Raw genomic sequence first — 25022 nt, 5'->3', positions numbered from 1 at the left:
CACAAATGCCACAAAGAGTTTTCGTTTATTTCTCATGACATATTTATCCACAAGATGACTTAACACTAGACACTGGTCAAGAGTTGACGAGCCTGCCTTAAAACCAGCCTGCTCTTTACCAGGTAGACCTTTTGTCAGCATCCATTCTTCCAATTTAATAAGCAGAGATTTGGCATAGATTTTACTTATGCATGGTAACAAACTTATAGGCCTGTAGTTCTCTTGGCAATTCCTATCACCTTTTTTAAGGATTGGTACCACTATTGAGTTGTTCCACGACTTAGGTACAAGAGCTGAGTGATAGATAGAATTAAAAAGCGGTACAAGTTTATTGGCCCACCATTCTACATCTAATCTCAACAGGTCTATTGAAATGCCATCCATACCAGGTGATTTCCCTTGCTTAAACGAAAAGATTATCCTTTTCATCTCCTCAACAGTAATTTGAAATTGTGTGGTTTTTGCCAGAGAAAATTTAAAATTTTCCTTTTTACAAACTTGGTGATCATAAAAAACGGCAGTAAAATGTGAAATCCAAGCCTCATCGCTTATATAACAACAATAAAATAATACAACAATAAAATAATACAACATTCTAAAATCATTTCATTATAAAATTAATTCAAATCAAATTGATTGCAACCATTGGGCTAGAGTTCTGTGAAGATTGCCAAAGGAGGGAGTCAGGCTGTGCCCTGGCCAAAGGTCTGGTGGAAGAGCTCTGTCTTGCAGGCCCTGAGGGAAGATATCAAGTCCCGTAGGGCCCTAGCCTCTTGTGACAGGGCGTTCCACCAGATCGGGGCCACGGCCGAAAAAGCCCTGGCTCTGGTTGAGGCCAGCCTAACCTCTCTGTGGCCTGGGACCTCCAAGATGTTTTTGTTTGATTTTTTTTATTGCATTGTTTTGTTACAATGCAATACAAATTTAATAGCATAAGAGACTGCTGGATCAAGCCAATGGCCCATCTGGTCCAGCATCCTGTGGCAGACCAGATGCCTGCGGGACACTGGCAAGCAGGATTTGTGCGCAAGAGCCCTCTCCCATCCTTTGGTTACCAGCAACTGGTTTTCTGCCTCTATCTGTGGATAGCCACCATGGCTAGAAGCCTTCAATGGTCCCCTCCTCCATTAATTTCAGCTCCCTTGTTGGGTTGGGGCTCCTGTTCCCCTAAGAGAAACTGCAAGATCCCCAGACATTTGGAATGGCGCCGATAGGAAGGGAAGTGTCCTTGAGATCACGAAGCGTGTTGCATTGGTGCCAGACAGATTTCAGCTTTGCACTTCTCCCGAAAAATGCCAAGCTGCTTGTGCCCTCCTTTGTCCACCGATGAAAGGCTTTCTGTCATCAGCTTAGGAGTTCAACATCGGCTCCTTGTGCACAGCTGAGGTGCTCAGTGGGACGCTTTCCTCTTTTCTGTTGCCAGCCGTTTCCCTGCTGTGATCTGGTTAACGGTATTCAATCTACTGTGCAAGGCTGCTGGCAAGGGATCTGGGGACTTCGGACTTATCTTGGATGCTCACTTAAAGTTGCCAGATATCGAAAAGACATTGAGAGACCTCTAGAAATGTCAGCTACATATTTTGGGGTGTGTGGGGCTTGGACAACAATCTCTCAGTGAGCCCCCCCACACACACACACACTTGAACAAGTCCACCTCTTTGCCAGTCCTTGCCACTGTCTATCCATAAAATCTTTTTTTATGCATTCATATTGATTTGTGCTCTTGATGGCATCAGGTAGGTTGTATGTGATCCTGCATTCAATGCTGTTTGCACCTGCAACATTTCAGGAAGAATATATTACTTTTTTCATAATTTTTATTAAATGTTCTGTTTTACATTTTGGAATATCCATTTAAACATCCTTAAAGTATCAATGGCTTTCCTTCTTCTCTTTCCCTGGTTCATTTTGTGTAACATAAATCTCTGCATATTTTATACAAACTAACCATTCAGTATTCCATTATTACATCCATCAAAACTTATTTACACTGTTGAATTTATCTTAATGCTGCCAACGTTTTCGAATTTACACAATTTCCCCCCGTATATTCAATATCCAGTCTTCTTTAAAAGTGTGTTCTTCTTGTTCTCTTATTCTATATGTTAAGTCCACAAGCTGCGCATATTCCATCAGTTTAAGTTGCCATTCTTCTTTAGCTGGGACTTCGCTCATTTTCCAGGAAGAATATATTATTTAGTTTCCAATCAGTGCCTGTTCCATAGCTTCCAGCTGAGATTCTGTAACTTTTCAGTTTTTCTGGAGCCTTGAGAGCCTTTAGCCACCCCCATTACAGGCCCCATTTTTTGGAGCTTAGATACTTCCACATGAGAGGTCTGATTTAGAATTGATCTAGGAATCTCATATGATTTCCTTGTTGGACCAATAAGGAACTGTGCATCCTGAGTCCCAAGTCCACAGCTCTCCAGTTGCCTGCCGGCTATCAGTATTTTGCAAGAGGGATTCAGCCAAATACAGAAATCTAGGTTTGTACAAATTGACCTTTTGCACTTAGGAAAGCAATGGGGAAATGCAAAGAAACATGCGGCGTGAATAAGTGATTAACATGAAGACAGGTATGCAGCCTAAAAGCAAATTAGAATGAATCATCACTGCAAGAAAACAGACCCTCCAAGTGTTCCTGTTTTCCAGGGACAGTCCCAGAATTACAGAAGCTATCTCGGTTTCTGATTTGATCCCGGAATGTCCCACTTTTCCTTAGGACATCCCTGTTTTCATTGGAGAAATGTTGGAGGATATGGAGTTATGTGACCCCCAAGCCCATGAGATAAGTAACTATACAACCTTTAGAAGACATCTGAAGGCAGCCCTGTTTAGGGAAGTTTTTTAATGTTTAATGCTTTACAGTGGTACCTTGGTTCTCGAACAGCTTAGTTGTCGAACAAATCGGCTTCTGAATGCCGCAAACCCGAAAGTAAGTGTTCCAGTTTTTGAACATTTTTCAGAAATCAAACGTCTGATGCCGCTTCTGCTTGAGTGCTGGAAGCTCCTGCAGCCAATCAGAAGCCGTGCCTTGCTTTTTGAATGGATTTGGGAATCGAATGGACTTCTGGAATGGATTAAGTTTGAAAACCAAGGTACCACTGTACAGTATTATGTTTTTATATATGTTGGAAGCCACCCAGAGTGGCAGGGACAACCCTGTCAGATGGGTGAGTTATAAACATTATTATTATTATTTATTGAATAAGACATTCCTATTTTCATCAGAGAAATGTTGGAGGGTTTGAGATAACTGCCCCATAAACAAATCCAAATGAATGCTCAGTAAAAACCAGATGTAATCTAACTCAACGCAAGCTCTGCTCTGAACAAATTAGGAAGATCCCACGGTGCAAACACAAATTCTTCTCCACAGTTGCTTCTGAGTCTCAGGGCCCATTTGCCAGGGTCATGAGCGTGAACAGATTGAGTGGTCCATCAAACCACTAGGGCCATTTCAAATGGCGACAGTCCTTCATAGAGATGTGTGTGTGTGGATGTTTAAAACAGACTGATGGCTTTATATTCCAAACTTCAGGGTTGTGGGAGGGAAAGGAACTTTTAATCATATGTGTAAAATTGCATCCTGAGCGAATGGCAAAATTTCTGTACAGACGGAGTTCCCAAAAGAACATTTATCTCAGTGGTGCAGCTTGGTTGGTTTTTAGACCTTGGATTTAATGGCTTTATTTTGGTGGGGGTGGTGGGGGGGAGGGTGCTGCCATTTGGGACGGTCATGTGTATTGCTCCAGTGGTGAAGCAGACAATGAACATTTAATCTTCTCACTGCCCTGAAACCCCACTACCGAACTGCTGTTCCATGGCTTACAATGACTTACTACATTCCTTATTTGATCGAGAAATAACCCGGCAAAAAGTACTTTTCCAATGCTTATAGAAAAGAAAAGAAAAGAAAAGAAGTACTCTGAGCATGTGCAGTTTCTCATTTTAAAAACTCTGACAGTAATACCATCGTGACTACAGGAATCAAAGAGTGTCTGCTTTGGCTGTCTTGATGTGAAACGCTTAAGACTGGGGATGGAGGAAAAAAATGATTCAGTTCATATTTAAAGCCAAATTCAAATGTGCACTTTCTGAGGCAAGATGTGACGCAAAACTGCTATCCCTTGAAATTCTCACTTTTCCGAATTTTGCAATGCAGTTGGTATTAGGAAGGTGCTTTTACTGTACTGTTCTCAGTGCCTGCTAAAAACTTATTTCTTTAGGAAAGCCTTTCCAGTCCTGTAATTTTATTGTATATATTTGTTTCTTGAGCATCTATAGCTTGATAATTTTGCTATTATCAGTCTTTAAAGTCTGTTCTTACTGCTTTTTAAAATGAATATTTTATACTACTGAGTATTTTTGAATGGAGAGGTATATATATTGATGGAGGAGAAGGTTATCAATGGCTTCTAGCCCTGATGGCTTTGTTCTGTCTCCACAGTCAAAGGCAGTAAGTTCTTCTGAATAGCAGTTGCTGAAAGTCACAGGAGCAGAGAATGCTCTTGTACTTGAATCCTGCTTGCAGGTTTCCCACAAGCGATCTGCTTGGCCCCTGTGAGAACAGGATGCTTGATCCTGTCAATCCTGCTTTTGTGTTCTCAGAGCTTACGGAATAAATGAAATAGATAAAAATGTACCATGTATGTGGCTACCCAACCCCTATACAGTCGTACCTTGGAAGTCAAATGGAATCTGTTCCGGAAGTCCATTCGACTTCCAAAATGTTCAGAAACCCAAGCGCAGCTTCTGATTGGCTGCAGGAAGCTCCTGCAGCCAATCAGAAGCTGTGGAAGCCCCATCAGATGTTTGAGTTTCAAAAATAGTTCGCAAACCACAACAGTCCCTTCTGAGTTTGCAGCAATTGGGAGCCAAGACATTCCAGAATTAAGCTGTTTGAAAACCAAGGGCTGGCGCTCTCTCTCTCTCTCTCTCTCTCTCTCTCTCTCTCTCTCTGTGTGTGTGTGTGTGTGTGTGTGTATGAAAGGATGCTGAGACCATCTTTAGCTCTGGTGGACTCTGGTTTGCATCCCAGATGTTGATCTGAGACTTGTTTGCCAGCATCCCCATCATCTTATGTCCTCTAAATGGTCATCTGGGGGCCTCTGGACCATAGCCAGTATTCGAAATTTGCCAGGTGGATTTTGCACCTGGCTATCGGCCACTTGCAACCAAGTGAAGATATCCGGGTATCCGGATGGCACCTGACGTCTCCACCATCTGGAGGTACCTGCCTGGGGATCGTTGGATCTTGCCTGTTTTCACACACTAGCAACACATCCTGTAGAATTCTATCCGTTATATTTTATCTGCACAATCAGAATGAATTTCAGGAACCAAAAAGTCGTATTGAAAAATATGACTTTCGAGCCATCTGGCCCCAAAATGGCAACTAGGCATTTCATTGGCGACTGCAACCCTGGATTAAGGAGCCATTTGACGCCTAGCATCTGTTTCTAACACTGCCGTAGACTTGAAGTCCAGGCCTAGCTGTACCAAGTGGTTTAACTTGTCCTCTTTCATAGCTATAAGAGAAAAGGGTTCGTTTGCCCAGCTTATAATACAGTTTTCCTCTACAGTCACAGAGAGATAGGAGACCTTGCTTTGCTACTTGTGCAAAACTCATTTCTTCTCTGGAATGAAAGTAGAATGCTTTACTTTTCCATGATTGGGGCGATCAATTAGCAGAAGCCAACCAAAAGGAAAATCTTCTCCATGTTTCCTTTATCATGCAGGAAGGTTGAGTGGGCAATGGATCACCGCTTTGAACATAAAGCCGTCTCTCCCCTTTCAGGAACTCTGATTTCTATCCAAACTATGACAAGCAAGGCAGCTGTTCCTTGCTTGTCAAGTGCAAATCTGTAGACTTTATAAATAGAAGCAGGCAGTGTTTCTCTCCGACATCTAATGGTTGGAATCTCAGCCGTGGAAACGTCCCAGTTGCTGGAGTGATGGAGGTCAGCATACCGGTTTGGATGCCTCACTGAGCAGTTCGCATCCTGACATCGAGGCGTGCATCAGTAAACTGCAAATTGGATGAGGCCTTGGGACCTTGGATGGGTTAGTCCCATGGCAGGTGGCATCGTAAATTTGCTCCCTTCAAGTCCCCAGCTAGAAACTGATATGGGAAATGTGAGAATTGTAAATGTTGTGAGGAGTTGGGTAGTTTGCAGTTCTGAAATGCTTTAAATATGAGGGTTACTGACCCTCTAACTGCTAAGTAATACTGCTTCAGTGCTAAGTAATTTGGCTTTAACCGACTCTCTAACGCTAGTATGCTTTGCAAAAATAATTTCTGGGTTCGCTAACATAACAACTGTCAATATTACTTGGATGTTTGCATGATCTAAAACCTGATTTTAGTATCCTGGTTTATCCTGGTGAAGAATTCTGGAGATCTCCAAAGCTTATGCTTTGTTTCTGAAATGTTTGGGTTGGTCCTAAGAAAGGTTCCATCCAACTTTAGGTTTATCTGGGGGTTTTTTCCGGAGGGGCTAACTCATCTGCTTCCTTCTTTTTCTTTATGTAACGTTGCACACATGAACACCATGCATTTAAAGCACTATGGTATCGCTTTAAACAGTCATGGCTTCCCCCAAGGAATTCTAGGAGCTGTAGTCTGTTAAGGGTGCTAGGAATTGTCAGAAGACCAACACACAAACCACTGCCACCACCGCCACCACCACCACATCCCCTTCATAGTGCTGCAATTTCAGAGTGGTTTAACACTCAACCTCTCTTCCCAGGGAACCCTGGGAAATGTAGCTCTGGGAAGGAAGCACCAGAGTTCCCACAATTCTTTGGGAGAAACCATGACTGTTTAAAGTGGCACCATAGTGCTTTAAAAGTGTGGTGTGAATGGGGCCTTTTATCTTCATAAGTCCACTTTCTCCATGATACCCTGGCCAGCTTCACTACTAGGGATGTACAAAACCTCACAGGTAATTTTTTTGCCCCTACTCCTCCTGATTCATATTGCAAAGGAAAAGATGGGAGGTAGGGAAGGAAGAGAGATTTATTGCCTTTGCTGGAGATGAGCATGGACTGCTGTTTCCTACCCAGGGAAGAAGTGTTCCTTTTCCTTTTATTAGGTTTTATTTATAGACCCCAAAACAAAAGCAAATTATTGAAGTATTAAAGTGAAAAAGAAGTGATAAATACTACCACTGGCCACATAACTCATGGTTCTTGGGCTTAATGCAATACAAAGCTTTCCCGATTCGCCTCTGCACCCTTAGGGATATTTAGATTCCTCCTAAAAGAATTCCATGCAGCAGGGTGTCTTCAAAAAGTCCCAACTGCACCACTGAGGGCTAGGGAGGTAGGAGGGTGGGGAATATAGAGTGTTCCTTTTCTGCTATTATGCCTTATTTGTTGTTTTCATTTTTAGCTTTGTAAAATTATATGAAATCCAATAAAAAAAGAAAAAGTCCCTTGGATTATATCTGCCTTGGATCAATGTGCTGTTTTTAATGACTCGTACCATCCCCAGTTTGGCTGCTGTATCCGGCGGGGATAAGAGGATTTCATGATATCTGCTCACCTGCAAAATTTTTAACACTGTTGACAGGGAGAGTGGGGGTGATTTCTCATGCATTTAGAAGGGTAAATAAATATGGTTCCATATTGTTAGGCCAGATGCATATCTAGAAGGGTTCCTGGCAGTAGACGGTTTTGAAATCCACTGATACAGCTCATGAAAGCAAATAAGAGTGAGGGAAGGTTGTTTTTCCGCCCATCTGACTCCCTCTCTCATTCATACCAATTCCAAGCTATTGCAACTTGAAAAGCCATCAGCAAAACAGAACAGCTTCTTAAGATTTGAGAGGAAGGAAGCTTATATAAAGCGGGAAGAGTTGTGGCTCAAGGGTAATGTGCCTGCTTTGAATTCTGAAAGTTCCAGGTTCAATGCCCAACATTATTAATATGGTTATTATTATTATTTATTTACAACATTTTCAGCCCTCTCTTCAGCCCAAAAGGCTCCCATGCAGTCCCTGCCTACAGGCTTAAAAAAATCATGGCACACAAGGGGAAAGGGATGGGGGGAAGAGGGGGGGGAAGCAAACTTTGGGGGCCAATTCTTAAACGGTGGTTCTTATAATGACCGTAGAAACAGCCCAGGGGCATGAGGTGCCCCATGAAGCTGGTCTTTTAGCCTCATTTCCCATCTTTCCCACTGAGGAAGCCTGATAGAGTGACTATCTGCAAACCTGGAGAGCCAATCCAATTTGGTGTAGCGCAGGGTGCGTGGGGAGGAAGCCGGTGGCCATTCAGAGGTTTTTGGACTCTGGATCCCATCACCCCTGACTGTTGGCCATGCTGCGTGGGGCTGATGGGAGTCGGAGTCCGATAGCATCTGGAGGACCACAGGTTAATCACCCCTGAGCCAGATGGGTCAATGGTCATACTTCTTAGTATGTCAGCTTCTTACGTTTCCAGTCCTTCCTTGGAAGTTTATTAGGGGGTCCTCAGTGTAGGGACCTGTAAGGATGAATGCCCTTTTGTAAAAGGCAGTTGGCACAACCATTCCTGAAATGTGAAGTCACACAAGACTACTGGGTGGAAGATTCAGGACAGACAAAGGAAAGTACCATATTTTTCACTCTATAAGACACACCAGACCACAAGATGTACCTAGTTTTTGGAGGAGGAAAACAAGAAAAAAAATATTCTGAATCTCAGAAGCCAGAACAGCAAGAGGGATCGCTATGCAGTGAAAGCAGCAATCCCTTTTGCTGTTCTGGCTTCTGTGATAGCTGCACAGTCTGCATCCGCTCCATAAGACGCACACACATTTCCCCTTACTTTTTAGAAGGGGAAAAGTGAGTCTTATAGAGCAAAAAATACGGTACTTATTCAGTGCAGAGTTGAACTGTAGGATTCGGTCCCACAAGGGACTGTGATAGCCACTGGCTTGGATGCTTTCAAAAGAGAATTAGACAAATTCATGAGGGAGAAAGCTATCAGCTGCAGGAGGGGAGACTGATGTTTTGCTCAGCTCCTTCTTACAGGCTTCCCATTGTGGCAATGTGAGAACAGGATATTCCCCTCGATGGGGCCCCTTTGGCCTCATCCATTGGGGCTCTTATGTTCTTATGCATATGCTCTAGGTTCGATAATTCTGTTTACACCAGGCAACAATAACTCTGTTGTTGAGGTTCAACATCTCTGGACAGAAAACTCCTACCCGAAACTAAGAACCACTGTCAGTCAGTGAGCTGGATGGATCAGTAGTCCAATTCAATATAAGACAGTTTCCTATTTAAAGGGGGACTAGGATCTTATTTTGTTTTTAAGGAAAGTGCCATTGTGCAGGAATAAACCACCAGTTATGCATGCAGAAGGTCCCAGCTTCAGTCCCTGGCGTCCCCAGGTAGGGCTAGGAAAGACGACCTGTCTGAAACCCCCAATAGCAGCTGCCAGCCCGTGTTGACAATGCTGAGCTAGTTATACCATTGGTGTAGCTCAGGATAAGGCAGCCACCTCTGTTCCTGCTGTGCCGCCTTATGCTGTTGGAGAGGATTTTGCTGGTCTTTGTTGTGTAAAAATGATGCTGTGGTATGTTTTGCAGACAGAGCCAACAGGAGGGAAAGGGAGGGGAGAAATCAAAGTATATTGTTTCTGACATTATTTGTTTTTCCCCGGCAGTTCTCAGCTTTTGACATTTCTCTGGTCCTCCTTGTTTTCTCATCATCCACTGACCCGGAGTTTCATGGCTGCGCAGCTCAAAGGCTGTCATTAACTTCAAATTTTGTGGTCAGTTGAGTTATCATTCTGGCTGTAGGTCACTGAATCAAGTGTGTTCAGCCTGCCCCACTCCTAAGCCTCCTTCCTCTCTTATAAACCCATTACAGGCAGAGTCTTGTGCAGGCGAAATCATGAATAATATTTGGAGAAACACCAGCAAGACCTTAATTAGGAAAATGACTAGAGTGTGCAAGAGGAAAACGTCACCTTTCTGCAACTTTTATGCCTCCTATTATTTTATTTATTTCTTACATTTATTTATATCTCAGCTTTCCTCCAAGGAGCTCAAATTTTTCCCCTGCAATTTGTCCTCAAAGCGACTGTGTGAAGTAGGCTAAGAGACTGTGATCGGCCTGTGAGTTTTATGGCTGTGTGGGGATTTGAACCCTGGCCTTACAGGCCTGGTCCAACACTCAAACCACTGCATGACTCTTAACTGGCTCTCTGTCTTTGCCCTATCAGGAGTAGAGGGCATTTGAAGTGTGCTAAGAGAGAGCTTGGCGGGACGCGGGTGGCACTGTGGGTTAAACCACAGAGCCTAGGACTTGCCGATCAGAATCCCCACGGTTCGAATCCCCGCGACGGGGTGAGCTCCCGTTGCTTGGTCCCTGCTCCTGCCAACCTAGCAGTTCAAAAGCACGTCAAAGTGCAAGTAGATAAATAAAGTACCACTCTGGCGGGAAGGTAAACAGTGTTTCCGTCCACTGATCTGGTTTGCCAGAAGCAGCTTAGTCATGCTGGCCACATGACCCGGAAGCTGTACGCCGGCTCCCTCGGCCAATAAAGCGAGATGAGCGCCGCAACCCCAGAGTCGGTCACGACTGGACCTAATGGTCATGGGTCCCTTTACCTTTACCTTTAAGAGGGAGCTTAGATGAGCCTTTGGCCTGAACCAGAAGCCAGACAGTTCTCAAGGCATAAGAAGGGGGGAGGCCTGGAAAAAAATCTGCAATTCAGATGCTAGTACTAGTTAAGGAAAGAGGCAGAGGTTAGCAACAGAGCCCATACTCTGCAGGCGTAAGATTTGCAGCATTTCCAGATCAAGGTGGGGGTGGGGGTGGGGGAGAGGAAACCCTGGAGAGCACTTTCTCTTCATACTCAAGAATGTCCTAAGTTCAAGTCCCAGCACCTCTTCAAAGGGAGCCCCTTCTTCTGTTCCAAGAATGCAAAATTCGCCGCAGCATTTTCTTGAGTAGCCCAAGGGTGCCGCGACCTCCTGAAGGTCACTTGGCCTATTGAAAGCAAAGCCGGGAGACAGATGGTGGAAAGTAAACATTCCTCCGGCCCCCGTCGGAGGTGGGGAGGAAGGCTGAGCAAATAAGTGGTTGGAGAGCCCTTTGGTCTTCTGGGTGCTTGTTGCATCCCTGTGAGGCAGTTGCCGCAGCAACAGCCGGGTGTTAAATCGCCAGAGTATCATAGCAATCGTTGACTTCCCCAAACATGTTTGCAACTATTGTTCCGTGACATTTCAGAGCAGCATCCCACCGGCTGCTTTGTCGTTTTAGAAATCAGCAGGCTGTCCTGAAGGATGGCACGGCTCAAATGTTCTGCCTTCCAGGAGAGCCCTTGCCATGGAACGCGCCTGCCCTGGGACCCCAAACGCTGCAGGAAAGGCAACACAGAGAGTTCTATAGCTCCTTCAAGAGCGACAATATTTCTATGGCACATAAAATGTCTGTGGACCAGAGTCCGGTTGCATCTGATGAATGAAGTTCTATCCTCCCTTTGGGAATATTCAGACACTTGAGTGCAGGGTGGCAGCGAAGTATACCGTGGAGTCAAATTGCAATGAATTGCAAAAATAAAACTACACCCTGTGATAATTCAGATGAAATTTAGATGTAAGGTATTGCAGCACAGTGACCATTCACAAATGTTTTTGTGATCTTGGCATTGTCTACCTGCAACAGAGGATTCTGGGGGTGTGCAGAAGGGAGATTAGTATCTGCAGGTAGATTTCAGTCGATAGGCAGAGTTTTGGGGAAAGGTTTTTTTTTCTAAACTAGTTTGCTGAAATGAAGAAAGCTGGTGGTTTGTGGAACCAGGAGTGGATCTGTGTGTGCGAGGGCTCTATGAGATTGGTTCTGAGCCTAAAAACAATTTTCCTGGCTGAGTATCTGCTCAGAGGCACCCTGAGCCATAATGCTAAGTGTAGCCATTTCGATCTGGCTGGTGGATCCATCAAGCCTGAAATCTGCTGACCTCTGTCCTAAGGCACACTCAATTCATGGCGGTTTCTGGCCAGAGCTGTTGGGCCCCACTGTCACTTGATATAAACAGAATGTGGGACCTAGAGCATGGCCAGAAGAACTTGAAACTTGGCCTCCTGGACCAGCTCAGTGGCCCATTTCGTTCAGCATCCTGTTCTCAAAGAAGCCAACCAGATGTCTGCAAGCTGGACCTGATAGCCACCTCATGAGTTTGTCTCTGGCTCTTTTAAAACCATCCAGTTTGGTGGCCGTCACTGCCTTTTGTGGAAATTAACTCTAGAGTTTAACTGCACTGTGTGAAGACAGTAATCCCTTTGGTTGGTCCTGAAACTTCCACTCATGTGACTGCACATTTCGGCAGTGGTGTGCCAAAGTGCATTCTGTTATGCAGAGGAAAAAAGAGATAAAAAGAGAAAGTGTGAAACCCAGGCTCCTTCTGGCCTGACTATTATCCCTTGACAGAAGGGATAACAGAACCAGTTTAAACCAGCTGTACTCAGCTTCTCATAAGGAATAACCCAAACAGTCATGAACATCCTGCCTGCTTCTTTCACACAAAGAAGAAGCTTCCAGAACACTATTGAATTAATTAGAATAGGAAAGATCTCTGCACATCAGATCAATACTTTCTATAGTAAGAAATGCAAACTGACACATGCATCATTACCAACCTGTACATTCAGGAATCTCTAATAAGCTTCCAGGGATGGCAACATAGGAAGATGCCCTAATATCAATGATGAGCATCTAACTCAGGGGTGCTTAAGATTCTGTTGGACTCCAGCTCCCATCAGCCACAGCCAGCATGGCCAATAGCTAGGGGAGATGGGATATGGAGTCCAACAACATCTGGATGTCCATAGGCTTCACTCCACTGTTCTCCACTAAATGGGTTTGGCTTTCCAGGTTTCAGGCAAGGGGGTCTCTCACAACCCTACCTGGAGATGGCGGGGTTTGAACCTGGGACCTTCTGTATGCAAAGCAGATGCTCTTCCAGTGAGCTACAGCCTTTCCTTGAGCAACAGAAAGGAAGTTTCCTTATGGAGGAGGAGGAGGGAGGGGTAAGATGTTTCTAAAGCTTGAGAAAACAGAATACTGCTGGGCCACCCATTCACATGGGGAGCTACACTGTTAGAGACTATTTAAGAGATAATTGCTGGAATGCCAAAGGCAGATGATGATGATGATAATGATGATGATGATGATGATGATTTATTTGTATCCCACCCTCCCCAGCCGAGGCCAAACTCAGAGCAGCTAACATCATAAAAACAACACAATAAACATGAGAACAGACATCAATTAATTAAAATACATCTTAAAATTAATTCAGACAAGTTAAAATCCAGGCAGGTCGCAATTATCAGGGTGGAATTGAGAGTGGTTCATAATCTTTAAAAGTACATTCACCAACTTTTTTTAAGAACAATTGCAAAGTGCTTCCCAAACTTTCACTTTGATCTGAATTTAAATAGAACAAGGAACAGAAGAAACTGCCTTATACGAGGTTCAGATCATTGATCTGTCTAGCCTAGTACTGTCAACAGTGACTGGTCATGACTCTTCACTCTTCCAGACAGGAATCTTTCCAATCTGAAGATGCTGGGGGTGGAGTCTGGCACCCCCTTTTCCCTGCAGTGAATTTGTTTGGTTACTGAGCTGTACTTTTTGGCATGCAAGTTTCTTTCTTGCAGTGGGAGAAAGTGAACAATGATCTGGCAGCTTGCTCGTTAAACCGAAGCAATGTTTTAAGACCTGTTCTCACTGAGAAAGGAGCTCAGTGTGAGACTCACACCAGGATAGGCATTTTTCTGGAAGGGGGCTGTCCAACCTTTACACCTGAGTGGTTGTTCAGGGATCTTCTCCCTCTCTTTTGCTGATGTTTCTGCAGTGCGAGAAATCCTGCAGACAAGTCGCTTATGAGGAATGGTATAAAGTACATAGCCCATCTGAAGGGAGCAAAGAGCGACCTCAGTGGAGAGATTATTTTTAGAAGCTGCTAATTCCACTTCCACCATTCGTGGTGCTATTTTTAAAAGCAACTGTGTCACAGAGTCCCTTGAGTTTGTGTGAAAGATGGACAATGTCTCCAGCACTGGACAGAGAGAGCCAACTGCAATTCAGAAGCTAAACTGCTTATTCTAGCTGCCTATGATTCAGCATAGTCTGGGTGTTATTTCCATGAATTGTTGGACGTCATTCTTGGGAGAAATAGGGTTTATTCACTATCCGCTATGGCCAAAGCTAACATAATTAATTGTGTAATTACTTGCCAATGCATTTAGGTAGGAAAACTGCTATCATGACTTCCACACACAAAAAAACCTTTTGCACCCCTAACAAACTACCATTCCCAGGATTCTTGGGGGAAGCCTTAACTGTTAAAGTAGCATAGGTAAAGGGACCCCTGACCATTAGGCCCAGTCGTGGCCGAGTCTGGGGTTGCTGTGCTCATCTCGCTTTATTGGCTGAGGGAGCCAGCATACAGCTTCCGGGTCATGTAGTCAGCATGACTAAGCCGCTTCTGGTGAACCAGAGCAGCACACGGAAACGTCATTTACCTTCCCGCCAGAGTGGTACCTATTTATCTACTTGCACTTTGAAGTGCTTTTGAACTGCTAGGTTGGCAGGAGCAGGGACGGAGCAACGGGAGCTCACCTCGTCGCAGGGATTCGAACCGCCAGCCTTCTGATTGGCAAGCCCTAGGCTCTGTGGTTTAACCCAAATGAGGCCTGAGCCCAGTGTTCAGGCAGAGAGAGTTCTTTCCCGTTTCTTCCTTCTCAGTCGTTACAACTAGAGATGCTGGGGATTCCTGCATGCAGAAGCTTTATCGGGTGCATTTGAATGTTCAGAACGAAAGTTGAGTATTGCAGAAGTCCTTGCCGAAGCCCAGTAGGGTAGGCCAGTGTCATTGTCCCTATATTGTGGGGCAGGTAGTGACAGAGATTGAGGCTGACAGGGAGTGTAACTTGCTTAAGGCTACCTATTGAAATTGCAGCGGTGGTGAGATTCGAACTGGCAGCTTCCGACATCACAACCTCATTCTCTTTGACGCTGCATGACACCAGCAGAGCCAATGTGCTTCTCGTGAGTTTCCAGAGGAAGGTTCGGGGAGGGAGAGATCACAAACTGCTTTTGCGTTTGATTATGGTAATCTGAGACGGATGACAGTGTCGGCCTGAGCTAATTGGCCCTTTCCCCATTTAATCCCGGCGCATTGCAGGCTCTTGAAGGCAGATGGTTTTGCTCTTTCCCTCCTGCGCATGTGATGAGCAACTCCTTTGCTTGCGCTTTGTCGAGCCCGCAGCAAATTACTTTTAGAGCTTCAGAATTCCCTCCAGAGAGAAACACGAGAGCATTTCCACAAAGGTCTCCTGAGTTACTTAATGGATTGCATGAAGTGCTATTAAGCACCACAAAAGAATTGAATTGGAGCTCAAAGTCGGTTTGTGTGGAAGCAAAGGGCTGACACGCTTCCCTGGACACTTCATCCTCCCATCCCTTTTCCTCCTGAGGAGTGAACGCTGCTGGTTTATCCTTCATAGATATTGCAGTGAGAGTTGCAACAGTGATGGTTGGTGCCAATTGGGACTATTGCTTATTGGGGCATAAGGCAGGGAGGGCAACAGTAGGTGGCGCCAGAGCCAATGGCAAGCAGTTCCAGCTAATCCTAGTTTTGCCCCCATCCTCCTCCCTGCTGAGTTTTGCAAGGGCAACGCTTGAGATGAAGGAGGAGGCAGCTGACGGCCAGTGTCACCCTCTGGACTGCTTATAAGTAAGAAGACAAGCAGGTGGGCGCTAGATGCAGGCAGACTGAGGTTCGTGGGCCAGTGCTGCATTTATCTGAATGTACCAGCCTGATCTTACTGATCTTAATTTACAACCAGACAGAGGTGACAGCTCAATGGGAGAGCATCTACTTTGCATGCAGAAGGTTCCAGGTTCACTCCCAGGTAGGGCTGTGAATGTCCCCAGTCAGTGAAGCCCAGTAGATGCTTCACTTGTGGCCACCCAGATGTTGTTGGACTCCAGTTCCCATCAGCCCCAGCCAGCATGGCCAATGGTTAGGATGATGGGAGTGTGAGTCCAACAACATAGGAAGGGCGCTATGGGTTCCCCATTCCTGATGGAGGAGGCAATCATGGGAATATAATAATAATAATAATAATAATAATAATAATAATAATAATAATTATTATTATTATTAATAATAATAATATAATATTATTTGTACCCCGCCCATCTGGCTGGGTATCCCCAGCCACTCTGGGTGGCTTCCAACAAAGATTAAAAATACATTAAAATGTCACACATTAAAAACTTCCCTGAACAGGGCTGCCTTCAGATGTCTTCTAAATGTCAGGTAGTTGTTTTTCTCTTTGACATCTGGTGGGAGGGTGTTCCACCGGGCGGGTGCCACTACCAAAAAGGCCCTCTGCCTGGTTCCCTGTAGCTTTGCTTCTTGCAATGAGGGAATCGCCAGAAGGCCCTCAGCGCTGGACCTCAGCATCCGGGCAGAACAATGGGGGTGGAGACGCTCCTTCAGGTATACTGGGCCAAGGCCGTTTAGGGCTTTAAAGATCAAAACCAACACTTTGAATTGTGCTCAGAAACGTACTGGGAGCCAATGTAGGTCTTTCAAGACTGGTGTTGGCGGCTGCCCCCAGTCACCAGTCTAGCTGCCGCATTCTGGGAAAAACTGAAGAACATAGGAGCCTACCCATCTAGTCCAGCATTCTGTTCTCACAGTGGCCAACCAGATGCCTTGAGGAAGCCTGCACTCAGGACCCGGGCCACAAGAGTACTTCCCCCTGCTGTAATTTCCAGAAACTGGTATTCCCTCCAACTACGGAAGCAGGGCCGAGCCATAATGGCTAGTAGGCATGGATAGCCTTATCCTCCATGAATCCATCCAACCTTTCCTTACATCCACCCAAGTTGGTGGCCATCATTATGTCCTGTGGCAGTGAGTTCCGTGGATCTGTGTGATCTTCCTAGAGGCATCTGCCTGGCTGCAGCAGGGCTAGAAAAGAGAGTGCTGGCCTGGATGGACCTTTGGTTTCCGACCCGGCAAGGTAGTCCTTCTCATTCTCATGAGCTTGGATTTGTGGCTGGCCCAGAGATACCACAACCTGTATTGGCACACAACACCTGCAGTACCTGAAATCTTTTTTTTATCTTGCGCTTGCTGCAGTTGCAACAAGCTGGTGCGCGATTGCGGGGGGGGGGCTGGCGCTTTGCCCAAGTAATTAAGTTGACGAGAAGGAGCAACGCGTGCTGTTCTTCTGCCACGCAGCCTCCTATTGTCTGTGTGACAATGGAGCATCTCAGGACCTGTGGGTTAATTATCATCTTTTCCGGGACCTAAATAATGGATAATGGTGCTCAGGGCTTTGGCGTGTTAGCCTGTAATCAGTTTATTAGGAGGCAGATGAAGACGACGCAGCGGGATGGTATTATTCCCGGTGAAGGCCCTGGAAATTAAATTGCATGGCATTTATGCATAATTTGCCAGTACAACAATCTCTTAAAATCCTGCCTTTTTGCCCATTTGTTTGTCTCATTTTTTTCCTTTTTTTAAAAAAAGATTATTTTAAAGCTGCTTGCTAAGAGAAAAGATAATTGGAAGGCACTGGCAGCTATGTTTTAGCAGCCAGCATGCCTGAAACATGTTGCCATATAAATAGCTGTCAAATTCGCCGTCTGTTTATTTGCGTAGCTCTCTTTACATTTTTATTCCACCTTTGGTTCCCAGTTTGGAGGCCCCTGAAGGAGCAGACAATGGCAATATTTATATAAATAAAAGAGAGGAGGATAGAAGAGGACACAATGCCTTTTCAACTCACACTGGAAATATTGGATTTTATTAAATGCTCACCAACAACAACATCCTTTCGCAGTAAACAGAAGAACAGCGGGAAGCCAATGCGAATTTGGCCGATTATAAAGCTGTACCGTTCAGATGTCCAGAAGAACAAGAAAATGTTTGGATGCTTCTTAAAACCTTCCATAGAACTAGGGAGGGGGGAGAATTTCGATTCAGTTCACCTTTAAAGGTGAATCTGCCTAAAGCACGCCACTTTCTTCATGCCTCGTTGCCTTTTCTCTAAATTGTAAAGTCCGAAACACTGCAACCTTTCTTCATGGGGGACTTGTTCCATCCCCTTGATTATTTTGGTTGCCCAAAACCTTTCCTGACTCTACAATTTGAAGCTTGAAAAGGGCTGTTAACCCCCAAGCTTCTCAGGGTGAAACATAGGGATCGACTGTCAGAGACCTTGCTGAGGAGAACGGCATTGAGGAAGAATGGTGGGAACCACCCCCTCCCCCTGATCCTGAATCTTCCCAGGAGCAGGAGGAAAGTATAGATTTTGAAGAGTGGTTTGCAGAGGGGCATAGTTCAGGAGGCAGAAGCTGGGAAATACTGGATGGGGAACAGCTAGGTGAAGAAACACTGGAAGAGAGAGGGTTAACAGATTCACAGTTGGACAGCATTCCTCAAAGTCTCAGAACAGAAAGCACAGAGGTTACAAACTCAGATTACAAAACCTAGGGGTGACGTAGATTAATAGGGATGGAAGGAGGTGTATCCTTAATTGGGAGCACCGCCATTTCTCTCACTGTGATTATTAAAATTGCTAACTGGTAAGATGTTTCTTTCTTTGATCTTCTTATCTACTGCCACGGTGGGGAGGAAGCCGATTCCCCGAAGCCTGACATCTACTTTGGTTTCCAACCCTCTTGGCCCCATGGGCATATTTGGGGCCTCTCCAGATATCCTTTTATTATTATTATTATTATTATTATTATCATGCATTCATGATGATTTGCTATCAGGGTGGTCACACGAGTTCCTGCTTTCATTACTGCTTGTTCCTGAGAAAGGTCTGCTTCATTTCAGCCAGCACGGGCTGCCATCAGCTTCCAACATCATACCATTTGCACTGGGTGGGGCTGATGGACATTGCGATCCAAAACATCTGGAGCACACAAGTTTGGTGAGGGCTGGGCGGCCGCCTTGATCGGTACACCCGATTTTGTGTCCAGCTTTGGGTTGCTTTTGCTGTGAAAACATGGCAGAAGCAGAAAACCCCAAGCCCTGCCAAGGCAGAGTCTGCTCTTGATTTATTCGCCTTCTCGACGTAGCCATGAGAGTAAAGGGAATGTTAAAGTAACCCTGACAGATGTTTAAAAAGCCTGCAGCTGTTAATTAATGAGAGGCAATGCCAGGATGACTTGCTTTAATGTTCTCCTTTTATTCTGGTGGGGATCAAAGCAGTTCCAGCCAGGCGCTTGTACCAAGTGGGGTGATGGAGTCTGACAGCGCCAGGATCTTGGCAGGGCGGGGGGGGGGCAGAGAGATAAGAGCCAGGGAGGAGGAAGGGAAGGTTTTTTTTATTTAATTTTTAAAATAACAATGTTTTTGTAATCGCCGCAGCAGCGCACCCATGAATAATGGAGAGCAGGTTTCACCTGGCAAGTGAGATTTTGCAGCAGACGGGAACCGCTTCAGCCAGCCAGGAGGCAGGGGCTGTGTGTACCTTTTCGTATTAGATTTCTCTGTCAGGCTTACTAAAAGCCACCCGCCCACATGCCTGGAGCGACTCAGACTTGCCTCCAAACAGACTCATGTAGACGTAGGAAAGACTCTCCTCTTGAACCCTGGAGGGCTGCTTCCCAAAGTCAGTGTAGACCACAGAGTCTCAAACTGTGGACCGTGTAGTTTTTCGGAAAGGTTGTGGATCAATCAAGGAAATGTTCCTGTGACCTTGCACTTGTACATCATGACTAAGAGCTGCCTTCAAAGAACATTGAAATTCTGCCTTATCCCAAGTCAGACCACTGGTTCATCCAGAGCAGAATTGCCTACACTGACTGGCAGCAGCTCTCCAGGGTTTCAGAGAGGGGTCTCTCCCATCCCTAGCTGGGACCTTCTACGTGATAGACAGAATGCTCTGCCACTGAACTGTAGCCCTTCTCCTTGATACAGAAATCACAGAAACCTAGGAAGTTGTCTTATAGCAGGTTAGACCACTGGTACATCTAGATCAATATTTGTCTACACTGACTGGCAGCAGCTTTCCAGGGCTTCAGACAGGGGTCTCTTCCAGTCCTGCCTTGAGATGCTAGGAATTGAAACCTGGGACCTTCTGCATGCAAAGACTTGCTGGTGCTCTCTTGAGCTGAAATGCAGGGCCAGGTTTACAGCCCTGCTAATATCTGGCCTGTTAGTTACTGCCTCTCTGTTCTCACTAGAGATTTAAAAGGCCATTGGTTGGCCATGGATCATTAGCTAACTCCCCGTTGCCTCGGCTAAAGGTTTCTTCTTTAGAAATGAATTATGTATCCTGCTGAATTGTCGCTGAGCTCGCATATACGTAATCCATTCAAAGCACACAGCTTCCCTCAAGGAATCCTGGGAACCGTAGTTTGTTAAGGGTGACAGGAACTGTCGCTCTGTGGAGGGGAACTACAATTCCCATGGTTATTTGTGGAAAGCCATGTGCTCTGAATGGATTGATGCTTTTGAATTATGGTGCTGGAGGAGACTCTTGAGAATCCCATGGACTGCAAGAAGATCAAACCTATCCATTCTTAAGGAAATCAGCCCTGAGTGCTCACTGGAAGGACAGATCGTGAAGCTGAGGCTCCAATACTTTGGCCACCTCATGAGAAGAGAAGACTCCCTGGAAAAGACCCTGATGTTGGGAAAGATGGAGGGCGCAAGAAGAAGGGGACGACAGAGGACGAGATGGTTGGACAGTGTTCTCGAAGCTACCAGCATGAGTTTGGCCAAACTGCGGGAGGCAGTGGAAGACAGGAGTGCCTAGTGTGCTCTGGTCCATGGGGCCATGAAGAGTCGGAGATGACTAAACGACTAAACAACAACAACAACAACAACATGCAACCTCAGCAGGAGAGCACATTTTGAAGGCAGAGGGCCCCAGGTCCGATTCCTGGCAACTGTTAAAATGACTTTGGAATGACCCTGGGATATACCAGACAATGCAATGGGGTGTGCATGAGAGAGAGCTGTAGCGGTCCAAGGTTGCAGTGGCTCAAAGACCATTCTCCTCACCCGTTGTGTTGACTGGCGCCAATCAGAGTGAAAGAAGGTGAGTCAACCATTGAGGATTGGCTGCTACTCTCACTCTGGAGAAGGTGCTCAGGAAGAACAGTGAGGAGTTGTTGTTCTGTATGCTCCAAAGCTAAGCATTAAACCACTTCTCACTGGAGCAACTGCAAATAATTTACCCACACCTGTGCACTGAAAATACCGTAGTAGCTCTAGCTGAAAGGCAACACATGGAGATTGGCACTGATCAATGCCATGCACCCATAATTATTATTAGTGTATAATTAACAGATTATTGTGTGATTTTAGGTGGCTATATTATCTTAAAGGTGGGCCTGGCTATGAGGGGTGTGGCTGTGACTATCATGAAGGGATCCTGAATTTGCCACTACCCTATTGATGTGTGTTCACAGATCAGGCAAATTCATGTGTTCAGGCAGATTCGAGGTTTGGCTTTTTCAGCAGCCAACATCCCTTCCATTGGCCTGATTGAGTAGCACCCTTTTTACGTTCTTAGGGGAGGAAGAAAACTTGCACTCCACATGCAGAGAACAGGTCTAGGGTGTGATAAAGGAGTGGTGGACTCAGTGGGGTAGTGTGTGGGGGGTCATGGGGCCAGTTGCCCCAGGCACAAAGTTGTTTGTTGTTGTTTAGTTGTTTAGTCATTTAGTTGTGTCCAACTCTTCAGGACCCCATGGATCAGAGCACACCAGGCACTCCTGTCTTCCACCGCCTCCCACAGTTTAGTCAAACTCATGCTGGTAGCTTCGAGAACACTATCTAGCCATCCTCTCATCCTCTGTCTTCCCCTTCTCCTTGTGCCCTCCATCTTTCCCAACATCAGGGTCTTTTCCAGGGAGTCTTCTCTTCTCATGAGGTGGCCAAAGTATTGGAGCCTCAGCTTCACGATCTGTCCTTCCAGTGAGCACTCAGGGCTGATTTCCTTCAGAATGGATAGGTTTGATCTTCTTGCAGTCCACGGGACTCTCAAGAGTCTCCTCTAGCACCATAATTCAAAAGCGTGCAACTGTTGTTAGGGGTGCAAAATTTCAACATTTGGTGCTGCCTCAGTACAGTTGCACTCTTCCATCACATTGAAAACAGCTTCTCCATGCGAACCAGGAAGTGACCTCTTCAGGCAACAGAACAACTTTTCTTTTCTTATGTCTGTTGGTGTGGTCTCCTGGGTGACACGGACGCCATTAGGCAGTCGAACGTTCACGTGTGCTCTGTCCATTTTCCTCTCTCCCACCCCACTCCAAGCCACACATGTAGGCACCTCGGTTAAATATATCCCAGTAATCTCTCTGTGGGGGAGACACGCCCCTTTACTATCAGCCGGCCACAGCGAGAAAATGTGGGGCAAGCAGGCTTTTGAGATTAACGTGGGCTTTAAAGAGGCAGCCGGTCGTGTTGGCTGGACGAAGGCAATCACATTTTTTCTGAGGTTGAAAAAGCAGTCTGCAAGAGGAACAATCTGCTACGGAGATCCCCCCCCCCCCCGGCCAGCTTCTGTTCTGGTTAAACAGGTTTGCATACCCTCCAACATTTCTCCGATGAAAATAGGGACATCCCATTCCATAATGATGATTTTACTATTTATACCCCACACATCTTACTGGGTTGCCCCAGCCACTCTGGGAAGCTTCCAACAAATATAAAGACATAATAAAACCTTAAACTCTTTTTGGGGGGCTCAGAGTATTTAACCCGTGTTGGAAAACTGTATTTTGTTTAGTTAATATCCTTTCTCTTTTTAAAAAAGAAAAAAGAAGAAAAACCCTCTGTCTTCTTTCCATGTTTAGTGCTTTAGCATACAGCATACTCTAGTGGTGAAATCTCAGACTGGAGGAAGCGAGAAATAAAAGAAAAAAACGCCCTAGTACTCTCTCAGATGTTTAGATTCATAGAACTGTCGAGTTTAGTCTGGTCACGTACAAACTTTGCTTTTGGTTCAGTTTCTGGAGGGCAATCTTTGCAGTTCTGTTAGCAGACTTGTCGGAAGGGAAAGTGCCTCGAGGCGTTTTTTTATCGGAAGGGGAACAAAGAGAACCTGTCCGACTTCAGCCAGAATTCGGGGATTTAGTCCCGCTGGTCCCATGCTGTGGATTTATCTTCCAACAGAGGTTCAGGCGGCATCCGTCACGTCCAACGCCATACATTTAAAGCACTTCAACAGACATGGAGGATCCTGGGAACTGTGGTTTGCTAAGGGTGCTGGGAATTGTAGCTCTCTCGGCTCAGAACCCCATAGCAAACTGCAGTTCCCAGGATGATTTGAAAGTGGCCTTGACTGTGAAAGTAGCATAAGACTGTTTTGCTTAGTTACTATTATTGTTATTGCAAATAATTGCATCTCATCTTTTTCTCCAAGGAGCTTAAGGTTGCATGCATGGGTCTCCACCATTCTCATTAAATCACTACAACAACCCTGTGAGGTAGGGCAAGCTGAAAGGCAGTGATTAGTGGAACGGTCTCCCCTACCTAAGAAAACCATCAAGTCAGGAGAAGACTTGCATAGAGCTCTTCTCCCATGAGCTGCTAGCTTTCTGTGTGAAGGGAATGCTTTGGTCTGGAGGAAACTTCAGTCACCAGAGAACTTTTCTTCCCTCACTGCTCCCCAGCGGCAACTCAGAGTGCTACAACCCATCCACGTATCGAGCACCTCACTGAGGACTAGATCCTTGTTCCAGGACGCGCCTCTCACTGTGTCGTTGTTTTTCTGTGTTCCCTACAGGGATCTTGTTTACAATGCTTGTGTTCGGACCAGCCTGTGGATTTATCTTGGGTTCCTTCTGTACCAAAATCTATGTGGACGCCGTCTTCATCGACACAAGTAAGGAGGCACTTAGTTACAGGTGATGGGTCTGTGCATGGCAGGGTGGGCAGGGGGGCCACTTGCATTTTGGAAGGTGTAGAATGGGAAGAGGCTGGCTTGCATAATTGCAAAGCAAAAAACCTTGCAAGCATTTCAGGCACATTGAGCAAGGATTGTAGCTCAGGATGGCTCACAAGTTTTGCATGCAGAAGGTTCAATCCCCAGCATCTCCAGGTGGCACTGGAAATCCAGCCTGAAATCCTGGAGAGCTGCTTCCGGTCAGTGTGGGAAATACTGGGTTAGATGGAGCAATGGTTTGACTCCATATAAGGCAGCATCTTATGTTGGGGTAGGGCCATTGCTTTGCATGCAGAAGGTCCTGGGTTCAACGAGAGGTGGACCTCTGACAGCATCTCCAGGAAGGGCTAGGAGAGAGCCCTGCCTGAAATCCTGGAGAGCCGCTGCCAGTCAGTGTAGGCGATAGCAGGTTGGGCAGACAAGGGTTTGACCTGGCAAAGGTCAGCTTTTTACCTAAAGCATGTACTCAACCACTGAGCTGTGCTTTCCCCCTGAAAATAACTTAAGACCCCAGTCCCCATTTTTGGCAGAGGGGGGAAAGTGTTGATTTATTTATTTTATAACAATTTTTATTAATTTTCCAATTATAATCCAATGATAGCCTCATTATAACAATGCCAGTTTAAAATACAATTACGAATATCAATCATTCAAATACCAAATTATATAATTTAGATAAGGTGACCCCCCACATGCTAGAATTGATGATTCTGATGATTTTCTTTATTTCTGCGTTCCAAAATCTTACTGACATTCCCGTCATAATAATAATCCCTTATACAACAGCTGCAATATTTATAACTTCTATTCGTGTTGACACGTTAAATAATTTATAAGACTACAAGTGAAGATCTCATACTATATCATTGTTCTTCCTGCGTGTGACATTTATTCTGTCCGTATCGCTTCTTCCCGTCCTTGTAAATTGTTATGCCTATCTTTTGCTACTATCCGTCATACCTTGAGCGGAGCTGATATCCCAATATGTTCCAAAAATTTCTCCCTCACTCAGTCACTCAACTTTAACAATAGCTGCAAAACTCACTGTGTTGATTTAAGCCACAGCATATGAATCTGCGGACGC

At 45.3% G+C, this 25022-nt stretch overlaps 1 protein-coding gene across 1 annotated transcript in view; it reads left to right on the top strand.

Moving 5' to 3' along the window:
- Positions 1-25022, top strand: part of SLCO3A1 (solute carrier organic anion transporter family member 3A1) — a 115655-nt gene that overhangs the window by 59499 nt on the left and 31134 nt on the right. Inside the window, exon 3 of the mRNA XM_053364624.1 lies at positions 23780-23878. Coding sequence (XP_053220599.1) covers positions 23780-23878 — 99 coding nt within the window. The remainder of the gene's footprint in view (positions 1-23779; positions 23879-25022) is intronic.

The sequence above is a fragment of the Podarcis raffonei genome, chromosome 14, assembly GCF_027172205.1.
Source record: "Podarcis raffonei isolate rPodRaf1 chromosome 14, rPodRaf1.pri, whole genome shotgun sequence".
In the NCBI taxonomy this organism is placed as follows: domain Eukaryota; kingdom Metazoa; phylum Chordata; class Lepidosauria; order Squamata; family Lacertidae; genus Podarcis; species Podarcis raffonei.
This window is presented reverse-complemented; position numbering and strand designations above follow the sequence as displayed.